At 63.1% G+C, this 11,168-nt stretch overlaps 1 protein-coding gene across 4 annotated transcripts in view; it reads left to right on the forward strand.

Moving 5' to 3' along the window:
• ACTN4 (actinin alpha 4) overlaps window positions 1-11,168 on the forward strand; it is a 73,318-nt gene that overhangs the window by 60,740 nt on the left and 1,410 nt on the right. For 2 of the 4 annotated variants that reach the window (XM_068527476.1, XM_068527477.1), the window contains exons 12-20: window positions 3,283-3,433; window positions 5,881-5,989; window positions 6,155-6,295; window positions 6,386-6,568; window positions 6,664-6,798; window positions 7,865-8,044; window positions 8,841-8,987; window positions 9,838-9,918; window positions 10,904-11,062. In XM_068527476.1, the coding sequence (XP_068383577.1) occupies window positions 3,283-3,433; window positions 5,881-5,989; window positions 6,155-6,295; window positions 6,386-6,568; window positions 6,664-6,798; window positions 7,865-8,044; window positions 8,841-8,987; window positions 9,838-9,918; window positions 10,904-11,062 (1,286 nt within the window). Of the gene's footprint in view, window positions 1-3,282; window positions 3,434-5,880; window positions 5,990-6,154; window positions 6,296-6,385; window positions 6,569-6,663; window positions 6,799-7,864; window positions 8,045-8,840; window positions 8,988-9,837; window positions 9,919-10,225; window positions 10,292-10,903; window positions 11,063-11,168 lie in introns of all 4 variants that reach the window. The other 2 variants (XM_068527478.1, XM_068527479.1) reach the window with 2 other exon arrangements.

The following is an 11,168-nucleotide window of genomic DNA, read 5'->3' on the forward strand; positions in this document are numbered from 1 at the left end:
TTGGGTTCATCCAGCCCCAGGCAGCAAGGAGCAGTTTGGGGCCAGGTCCGCCCAATCTGCCCTGGCCTCAGAGATTACTTACAGGTGGACTCCTTCCTGGGTCACTGGACCCTGTGCCAGCTGCACAGGGACGTGGCCCCTGTCCCTGCCACTCTGCCACGTCTCCCCTGAGTATGGCGCCCCTCCGGGCCAGGGTGGGCGTGGGGGTATGCTCTCCCCTCTCTGGCAGCCTGGGTTCACACAGCCTGCCTTCCGTGCCCTGCACCCTTTGAGACTGTGGACTTCACACTGAAGAGCCAGTGCTGGCTGGTCTGTGATCCTGAGCACGGTCCTTAGAGCGGGCCAGGGAGCCGCCTCCTGGCCCTGCTGCCCGACTTGCACCTGCTGCTCGCTGACCACCAGCCACGCACCCTTCGGTGTGGCCCGCCGTGGGAGCTCTTTCTCACCTCTGCCCTGTCCCGGTGCCTCCCCCGAGGGCCCTCTCCCACAAGGGCAGCGGTGACTCCGGTTTCTCGGCAGTTCTGCAGCTGCCTGTTCCCTTGGCTCGGGATGTGGAATTCCATCACGTCCCTGGCCCTTGTTCGGGACCCACACCACGGCTGAGATTCCGGATCCCAGGGGCCCAAAAGCTTTCAGGAAACGGCCAGCGCCTGGGAAAGCCGAGCGCCTTCCACTGGACTCCCACCCTCCCACTTCTGGCTGCCTCCTGCCCTCCCTGCCCTGGCCCTCCTGCCACCACTGCCCAGCTGGTCTCACACTTCCTTGCATTGCTCAGTATGGTTTTTCATCCCTCCCACCCTCCCAGGTCCCTGTGAGATCCTCACTGAGCCCCTGGGGGCTCCTCTGGCCCCACCCACCCAGCTATTTGGCAGGCAGCCCCAACCCTGGTCAGTTGCTGAGACCCACCCAGAGGCACCCATGCGGAGCCTGCCCCACCCTTGCCGGCATGCGGACACGCAACTCTGCAGGATCCGCAGACCTGGGCCTGTGTCACCTGTGTCCCTAGCTGCAGCCCTGCTAATGCCCTCCTCACATTAGCTTAGGCCGCTGCTCTCCAACGGCAGCTTCCCGATCCAGAGCAATACCCTGATCCCTCCTCTGCTAGGGAAGGAATGCAGAGGAGGAGAAGCCAGAAGGCGAGGCGAGGAAAAGGTCGCCTGGGCCAGGGATGCAGGCACCTCCCTCTGCCTCACAGGAATGGCTCCCGTGGGTTCTGCACCCCCAAACCTGAGGGAGGGGGTGTTGGCATTTAGTTTATTCGTTTGTTCTTCATTCATTCAACAAACACCTCTTGAGCCTCTTCGCTGTGCTCAGCAATTTCCAGGTAGGTGAGGTCCCTGCCCAGGGAACTGCAGATTTTGACATCTCTCTTGTCCAAGGGCCCTTGGACGTGTAAGTGGATTTATCAGCACCCGTGTCCCACGCTTGGGCTGAGCTGTCTCCTGTCATTATCCACGGGTTGTAGCTCCATCATCCTCTCTTAGGCGCTGAGTGTCGTCCCTGGGGATTTCCCTTCTGGGGGCCTCTTATCAGCCCTTCAGCCTCTCTCCTGGGGCTCCAAGAGGCCCTGAGAAGATGGTCTCCTGAGGCCAAGGGGTGTGGGTGTGACGGCCCACCGGAGCTCCTTCCCTGGGAACCACTCTGGCCGGCTTTCACCCAAAGGCATTTAGGAGAAGTTGGCCCAGGCTTCAGCCAGGGCCCAACTGGTTCAGTGGCCTCCACACGCCCCTGCCCCACCCCTACCTCCCCACAGGCACTTTGGCATCTGGCCCTGCCCGTTGCATTAGCCCGGAGTCCCCCGGCAGGCCTGTCCACTCTCATTCCCAAGACCTGAAGCCTCTGTCCTCTGAACCACCCAATTATGCAAAACAGGAGGACAGACCGGCCTCCCGACCCCTCTACGCCCCTGTGGGGGGTTGGGGGGCAGAGGGCGGGTTGAGCCACCATCACTCTGTGCCCCCTCACCATCCCTACAGCCTGCAGGAGTGAGCGCCCATGTGGATGCTTCTCACAGGGTCTTAGATTGGGGAAAAAGCAAAAATGAGCCCCCATCCCCGCCTCGGCCTGGCTGCCCCTTGGCCTGGACCCCAGGCAGCCGTGGCCGTGGCCCCCTCCTCCCGATTCTTCCCAGCACACCCCTGGCAGCTCCCTTGCTGAAACTCTGCTGAGGCAGAAAAGTGGTAACCTACTATTTCTGGTTCCCACCCTTGGGAGAAGGCAATTTGGAGAAGGGAATTGCAAGCTTGCCTTTGCGGTTGAGCCTGCTGCCCGGGGGCTGGAGTGGCAGGGCCAGTGCAGTCAGTGTCCCAGGCTGCCACCTCCTGTCCGCCAGTGCCGGACCCTGTCCACGGGGCGGCTGAGGTGCAGACGGGACTGGCTGGTACTCGGCCTTCTCAGCGTCACCTCATTGAGGTTTTACCCTCGGGCTGGCACTGGCCGCATTTACAGAGGAAGAGCAGGCGGGGAGGAGCTGTCTGCCATCCCCTGCTCTAGGCAGGCAGCTGTTGGTTGGATTTTTTGGTGCCAGCTGAGGAGGGGGTCTCTGAGCTGCCGCTCCAGGGGTAGCCTGAGGTAACTTTAGGGGTTGGGGGTCCCAGCCACCTTTCCCGGCCAGCGTTTCCCCCTTGGTTCTTTGCAGTACCCTTAACTGTGCTTGCAGGGCTCACTTGAGCTTCTGTCCTGGGGTGTATAATTAGCCAGGCTCCAGGACTAATAGCAGTGTTCCTCCCTTCCTTCAAAGGGCCTGACAGTGGGCCCTGCCTCGCTGCACATGGAAAGCCCTTAGGATAGTGTGGAGCAACAGATGTGTGATAGGACTCCCACCCCGAGGGGGCCTGGCGCCCAAGTGCCAGGGGTCAGGCTCCTGGAAGAGCCCTGACTCAGACTTCCCCTTCCCCCCACTGCTGAGGCACGGCTGCAACGCCAGCCTCTTCTCCAGATCACAGCGGTCCGCAGATGGGTGTCCACATTTCCAGCCCTGGTAGGCACAATCCAAATTCTTACCGTCTACCAATAAAGGATACTAAGTTTAGAACCCACAGCTTGAATTGGGATATGTCTCAAGCCCACCAGCCCCACAGTGTCTCCCAGCTCCATCCAGGATCTAGTTGGGCGTAGAGGTTCCTGCAAAGGGCAAGGAAAAAGGTTCTGGAAGTTTCTAGCTTTCATGGCACCATCCTCGGCAAGGCAGGGCGTGGGGTCCACACCCAGTCTCCCTCCCTCTGGCTGGACATCCCTCTGGCACTGTTGACGAAGCACCCCCTGCCCTCCGCCCCACCCCAGGGAAGGAGGCCATGCTGAAGCACCGGGACTATGAGACGGCCACCCTGTCGGACATCAAAGCCCTCATCCGCAAGCACGAGGCCTTCGAGAGCGACCTGGCCGCACACCAGGACCGCGTGGAGCAGATCGCCGCTATCGCCCAGGAGCTCAAGTACGTGTGGGCTCGTGGTCCCCCGTCACCTGCTTCCCCTCCAGCACCCAGCCCAGAGCAGCGGTGGGGCAGTGGTGGAATGGGGCCCCCCAGCCCTTTCCACCCTCTCACCCTCCTTTCAGATGCCAGGGAAGAGCCTTGCAGGATGGTGCCTTTTGCCCACCTTGTCTTTACCCCAGATGAGAAACAGTGGGATCTAGATTCTCCAGCAGAAGGGAGGTCTCTGACCCCTTGTCCTGATTCCTCAGGCTGTTGGGGTCCCTGGGGCTCCCCCTCCTCTGCCTGCCACACCAAGGAGACCCCCTGGCCCCCTGATGTGGTGGGCGGCCTAGCCCCCACCGCTCCCACCCGCTGCTCCCTGAGGGAATCTGGCTGCACAGAGAGCCCATTGTTCTGCCCGGCCCCTTCCCTCTCCTGCTCAGAATACACTTATTGTAAGAGCTTCCAGGCAGTCGGTTCTCTGCCCTCCCTTCCCCACCCCAGTCAGATAAACTTGTGCACACAATTAGTACACTGAGCCTCCAGAGCCAGTGAAAGGGGGCCTTATTCCACCAGCGCAGCGGCCAGCAGCAAGCAGGGCCCAGGGAGTGGGAGGCCCAGGCCATTACTTCATGGAAAATCCACAGGCCCTGGAGGGCGGCAGGGCTCCCAAAATAGCCGTCTGCTCAAAAATAGGATCCTTGGCTGGATCTGCCCTTTCCACAGACACCCCCTACCCTGTCACAGTCATCCGCAAAGTTCTTGTTCCTGCAAGGCTGGGGCCTAGCGGTGATGCCTGGTGGAGCCCCACGCCGGGCAGGGCTGGCTTCCTCCCTGACTCACGCCCTCCACACTGCCCACCTGCTCTGGGGCCTCCCCATTTGCTCACCCAGAGGCAGAAGTACCACTGGGCCTTCACAGTACCAGGGACACAGCGTCCCCATTGAGCACTTTTGGGGGCACCCCTTGGGGTCCTGCAGCTCCCCTAGGATCGAGCCCCTGTACCTGGCATGCCCAGGCCGAGGAGAGTGAGGTCACAGACGCAGACGTCCACCACCCTCAGGGGTTGTGGGGTGGGACATGGGCAGGTCCCCACCCCCACCCCCCATTGACAGGCGAGCTCCTGGAAGCCGGTGGGAAACAGACTTGGAGGAAATCCTAGGCCAGCCCACTTCTCAGGCACTGGGAACAGCCATGTGAAACCCATTACCCTGAGCCGGGAAACAGGCGGTCCCTGAGGCAGCTTTCTGGACAGTAGCCCTGGAGGAGAAAGGGAGGGCTGTTTGGGGTGCTGTCCGTTCCCCCGAAGATGAGTCTGAGTCATTTAATCCCCCAGCGATCCTGTGTTACAGAATGGGAACTGAGGCACAGAGAGGCCAAGGGGCCTGCCCAAGGTCACACAGCTAGGGAGTGAGATAGGACTGGAGCCTGGGCCGCCTGGTCCCTGTGTGAAGCACAGCCTGGCTCCTCCTCCAGCCCTTGCCTGCTCCCCTCCCCCGGCCCCTGTATCCTGCCTGCCCGTCTGGCTCACCAGGCAGGCGACACAATCGTTCCCATGTCGTGTTCCTCCCCATAGTTGTTCCCCCAGCCCTGTACACTGACTCCCTAGGAGCCTGCTGCTAAGCGTATCCAAGTGTGGACCCAGGAGGCAGGAATGCTGGGGCTGAAGAGAGGGAATAAGGGGCAGGGGGCCAGGAACTACGGTGTCAGCTTAGTGTTTCCAACCTCAGTCATTGCAATAATCATACCCATTCCCTAATCAGCTCACTTTTTTTTTCTTGAATATATTGTTAGTTGCGTACAATGAGATTGCAGGCTAGTTGTACATTTTTTTCTTAATACCCATTAAAGTAAATACACAACCTTTAATGGGTAACTGTTGCTACTTTTACGTACTGGGTGCAAAGGACTGCTCTGGGCAGTTCACATGAGTTCAGTAACTTGGTCTCCATGATAACCCCACCCCCATTTCAGAGGTGAGAAAACCGAGGGATCCAGAGGGAGTTCATTCGCCCAGGGTCACACAAGTTCAAAATCGGAAAGCTGGAATTCACACCTAAGGAACTTGGCTCCAGAGCCTTATGCTGTAACCAGTGTGCCCTGCTAGACTTTCTTTAAATGGAAAAAGCGATCCCGGGGACTTCCCTGGTGGTCCAGTGGTTAGGACTCTGTGCTTCCACTGCTGGGGGTCTGGGTTCGACCCCTGGTTGGGCAACTGAGATTTCGCCAGCCTACAGGCATGGTCGAGGGCCACACTCTGGGAGCCCTGCGTCAGCTTACAGTGACAGCAAGCTCTGTTATCCTCTCCCCCCAGTTCCTCCTGCCCCGGGCCAGAGGGGTGATTGATGACTGATGTGCTTAAGTGTTGATATCCCCTGGTACCAGGGCCTGGGACACCTGGGGGCGGGTGGGTCCAGCACACCCTGACTGCCCCTGCTGGGTCTCATCACCCTCTGCCCGGCCCACAGCGAGCTGGATTACTATGACTCCCACAACGTCAACACCCGCTGCCAGAAGATCTGCGACCAGTGGGACGCCCTTGGCTCTCTGACCCACAGTCGCAGGGAAGCCCTGGAGGTGAGGAGGGGGCGATGCCACCCGCCGAGGTCTATGCCTCGTTGCCCTCAGAGCAGGGGTCTTCCCCTGACCCCCTGGTGCCCCCGGGCCCCTCCCCACCGTACACGCCTCCTGCTAGCTGACGGACCTCCCTCCTCTGTCCCTGTCCCTCCCAACACGCACCAGAAAACGGAGAAGCAGCTGGAGACCATCGACCAGCTGCACCTGGAGTACGCCAAGCGGGCAGCCCCCTTCAACAACTGGATGGAGAGCGCCATGGAGGACCTCCAGGACATGTTCATTGTCCACACCATCGAGGAGATCGAGGTCCGCCCCTTCCCCTCCCACCCCGCTCGTGGCTCGTGGGGCCTCCACGGGGCCGGGCTGCGCCCTCACCCCTTCTCTTCCCGCCCCCAGGGCCTGATCTCAGCCCACGACCAGTTCAAGTCAACACTGCCGGACGCTGACAGGGAACGGGAGGCCATCCTGGCCATCCACAAGGAGGCCCAGAGGATCGCCGAGAGCAACCACATCAAGCTGTCAGGCAGCAACCCCTACACCACCGTCACCCCCCAGATCATCAACTCCAAGTGGGAGAAGGTAGGCGGCACCCACCCGCCGGCAGGGCCGGGGCAGGACCAGCCAGGCGAGGGGGCCGCCGCCCTGACTGCTCCTGCCTGCGTCCCCTTCCCCAGGTGCAGCAGCTGGTGCCCAAGCGGGACCACGCCCTCCTGGAGGAGCAGAGCAAACAGCAGTCCAACGAGCACCTCCGCCGCCAGTTCGCCAGCCAGGCCAACATCGTGGGGCCCTGGATCCAGACTAAGATGGAGGTGAGGGCGAGTCGCCCCAGCCCTGCTGGGCGCCGGAGAATCTCCGGGCAGAGTTGAGGAAGAGCCCCCACTGAACGGGAGGCTGCTCACCCCTGGTGGGAGGGCCCAGTGCTCCGCGGGGCCGGTGCACTTGGGGGCCTGGTGGATCGGGGACCCAGCTCTCGTGGCCTCATGGGATTAGGAGCACCGATAACATATGCATGGAAATGGCAGCACCATCCAGAGGGAAGCTGTGCCAAGGGGTCAGGTAGAGATGGGTTCGAGTCTCGACTCTCCCCTTGACTTATTATGATCAGGAGTCAGGCACAATTTAACCTCTGTGGCTCAGTTTTCTCATCCCTAAAAGGATGAGGAAGACCATTATTGCATTCCCTCAACAGACACTTTTGGGCACCGCCCTATGCCAGCCCCATCACAAGCACTGCGGTGCAGCTGTGACCAAGGTGGTCCGAGCTCAGACCCTCGCCGCGCCCTCGCTCTGCCCTCGTGACCCAGCCACGGGAAGGCTTGTAGCCATGCCAACTGCGACTCGGGCCACCACTTACCGAGTGCTCACTGTGTACTGGGCACCCCACTGACCAAAGTGGCCTCACTGAAACTCACGGCAGCCCGAGAGAGGACCGGGCAGGTCGGCCGCGGGGCTCAGTGCCCCCTGCACGGCTTGGTTGCCGTGGGAGGCGAGGCGTGGGGTGCTCGTGCCCAGGAGCACGGGTTCCGAAGTCGCCAGGCCGGGGTTCCGATCCTGGCTCTGCCCCTTAATGTGATACGCCGCCCCCTTTGGGCCTCGGTTTCCGCCTCTGCGGAATGGGCCTGTCCCAGTCTTGGGCCTCACAGGGAGTCAAGGGGGGGAAGCAGTGAGGTTAGCCCTGCGGAGCGTTGGTGCGGAAACTGCATCGTGGCTGCTGGTACCCTGGAGGGTGGGCCGGAGGGGACCCCTGGGCAGAGGCCCCGGGCGGGAGGCGCCCTGGCATTGGGGCGGCCGGCGGCCGACCTCCTCCCGGTGGGTGGCTGGTCGTGGCCGAGGGCCCGCCAGTCCCACGCCCCAGTAGCACCGCCCTCTGTGCAGGAGATCGGGCGCATCTCCATCGAGATGAACGGGACTCTGGAGGACCAGCTGAGCCACCTGAAGCAGTACGAGCGCAGCATCGTGGACTACAAGCCGAGCCTGGACCTGCTGGAGCAGCAGCACCAGCTCATCCAGGAGGCGCTCATCTTCGACAACAAGCACACCAACTACACCATGGAGGCGAGCCCTCGCGCGCCGCGCCCCGCCCCGCCCCGCCCCGCCGCGCCCCGCCCCGCCCCCGCCGCGCCCCGCCCCCCGCCGCGCCCCGCCCCGCGCCCCGCCCCCCGCCCCGCCTGCCCCGGGCTTGGGGGGCGCCCTGTGGCGGCCCACGCAGGGCCCGGCTGCCTTATCCCAACCCCCTGGAGAGCTGGGAGGGCAGGCAGCACCCGCCCCCCAGCGTGGCCTCGGCCCTCTCATCCTCACTTGAGGACGCAGATCCAGCCAGCGTGCGCGGGAATCCCGTGCCCTGGCTCGCTGCCGCCAGGTTGCAGCATCAGGGCTGGTTGCCATCCTATCGGTAGCTTGAAATGGTGCGCGCTGACAGCGCTTATTAGACCGTGCAAGTCGGAAGATACCACCAAATAAAAGGGGGGAAGGGCTGTTTCCCCAGAAAGCTGGTTACACATTGCCCAGCACGTCTCTGCAAAGTTTCCCTGTGGATCCTGGCACAGGTATCAGGACCCAGCCGTCTGCTGCATCCGTCACTGGGACATACGCCCGTGTGACGTGAACCCCGCTGGTTGGCGGAGGCGATAGGCGGGCACCGTGCCTGTGTCCCTGTGCACATGAGCCCCACGGGAGAGTGTGGGGCTGGGTTGGCATTTGGGAGGAAGTTAGGGCGAGCCTGACTCCAGGCCACACACACCCCCGCACAAGGAGAAGCCAGTTCCGAGCCCCCCTCAGCTACAGCTGGCGGTGGTCCCAGCATCCCCACCTGCCGGCCCAGCCCACACTGACGCCCTCATTCCTCCCGCAGCACATCCGCGTGGGCTGGGAGCAGCTGCTCACCACCATCGCCCGCACCATCAACGAGGTCGAGAACCAGATCCTCACCCGCGATGCCAAGGGCATCAGCCAAGAGCAGATGCAGGAGTTCCGGGCGTCCTTCAATCACTTCGACAAGGTGAGCCGCTCCCTCTGCCCCTTGGTGTCTTCCCTCCCCACTGTCACCTCCCACCTTGCCCCCTCCGTCTTTGCATCTGTCCGTTTGTTCACATCACAGTTGCTGAGCATCAGAGGCCACTCACAGGGGGCGGCAGGGCCCCAGCCACTGAAGGGGGTGCAGAGGTGCATCACCTCGACCCACGGCGTGGGCAGCTTCCCTCAGGAAGAGAAAGGGGAGTCCCAAGCCCTGCCCCCCGGGGCTATGCATCCTCGCCCACCTGCCGATGCAACCCTGAACAGACAGGTCCCAGCACACCGGGGATTTGAGACCTGACTCAGGAATCTGATCCACACATACACACAGTGTCCTTAAAAGTCAGATTTGGTCTGGCAGCCCCTTTAGAGGGGCCCTGAGCACCAGTTTGCCCCGGGCCCTGCCGGGCCTGATGCGTCATCTGCCTGCTTTCTGTGGGTGGCATGTGCTCTGGGCGTTAGGCAGGGGCCCAGCAGGAGCGGGTGCAGTTCCCTTTCTCCCACCCCAAACTCTGGAGGTGAGGAGAGCTCCCCTCTTCCCTCCCAGGAGTCCTGGGACTCAAGCCTCAATCCTGCACCTCTCAGCTCCCACCCCTGCTCTGGCCCAGAGGAGCTGGGAGGAGGCCTCTGACTGCCCTCCAGGCCACCCACGCCCCTCCACCTGCCCCGCCCTGGCCATCACCTTGTCCACGTCACCTCTAACTCTGTGTTTCCCTCCCCCGTGTGTCCCCTTCCCCCGCCGTCTGCATGTGACCCGGGCCCCTCTCCCCGCCTCCGTGCCGGCCTGGTCTCCACACCGCCCCTTGTGCACACCTGCCTTCGGACGCCGCCGGCAGGACCACGGCGGGGCGCTGGGGCCAGAGGAGTTCAAGGCCTGCCTCATCAGCCTGGGCTACGACGTGGAGAATGACCGGCAGGTACGCGCCCCCTGGGCCCAGCGGACTGTGGCATTAACTGCTCTTCTCTTTCTCTCTCTCCTTCTCTCTGTCTCCCCTCCCTCTGGCCATCCCACCCCTTGCCATCATGTGTGCCATTTCACGGGCTCTCTTGCCTCCTCCCTGCCCTGTCTCTCTCCGGACACCTTCCCCCTTACCTGGTCTCCCGGGGCCGCCTCTGTCTCCCCTGCTCCCTGCCACTGTCCTGTTTCCCCGCTGTGCACACGGGGCGGCCCCTCTTGCCTGCTCTGGGCCCGGTCTCCTCTGCTGTCCCTGCGTCCTCGAGCAGAAGCAGACAGGCAGCATGGACTCCGATGACTTCAGGGCTCTGCTTATCTCCACGGGATACAGCCTGGTACGCCGCCTCTGCCTGCCCTTGCTGCTGCGCCTCTCCTCCCCTCCTCCGCCCCTCCCCCCCCCCTCCTCCGCCCCTCCCCCTCCTCCTCACCCTCCTCGCCGCCTCCAGAATGTCCGCGTCCTCGGGGACACTCCTCCACCAGAGCAGCGCGGCCTGGCCTCCCTCCTCCTCCTCTGCTGCATCTGCTGGTTGGGGTCCCTCCGATGACTCCCTGAGCCTCCCACCTCCTTTCCTGGAAGTCTCCGGAGAGAGGAGGTCAGGCCTCCAGCTCTCTCCCCTTCTCTTTCTCTTTCTCTCTTTCTTTCTTCCTCGCCCTCCGGAGCTAACTTTCGAGCCAGGGCTGAGGAGCAGTAGACCTGTTAGATCCACTCCCCAACTCCCCACTTCCCAAAAACGCGGGAGGGGAGGCGCAGCGGGTGCACGGCCCAGGTCTGGGGCAGGTGGGGCAGCCGGCCGGGGAGCCAAGACCCTTGGAGGCAGGCTGACGACGCCTGTCGTGTGCGCTGGGGTCGGGCCCTGCTCTCCTGACCCGGTTCTAGCCACCGGGCCGGCCCGGCCGCCCTGCCCCGCTGAAAGGCCGCCTGTCCCCCGCCCACCCCCCCCTCACAGGGCGATGCCGAGTTCAACCGCATCATGAGCGTGGTTGACCCCAACCACAGCGGCCTCGTGACCTTCCAAGCCTTCATCGACTTCATGTCGAGGGAGACCACCGACACGGACACGGCCGACCAGGTCATCGCCTCCTTCAAGGTCCTGGCCGGGGACAAGGTGAGCAAGACACCTGGGAGGCACCCAGCGGCCGGCGCGGAGGGGCCCTCGCGGCCAGGGCTGGGCGTGAGGGGCCGGGTGGGCCAGCGCCCGTGTCGGGGGTGAC

Source organism: Eschrichtius robustus, chromosome 19, assembly GCF_028021215.1.
Source record: "Eschrichtius robustus isolate mEscRob2 chromosome 19, mEscRob2.pri, whole genome shotgun sequence".
NCBI classification, from domain to species: Eukaryota; Metazoa; Chordata; class Mammalia; order Artiodactyla; family Eschrichtiidae; genus Eschrichtius; species Eschrichtius robustus.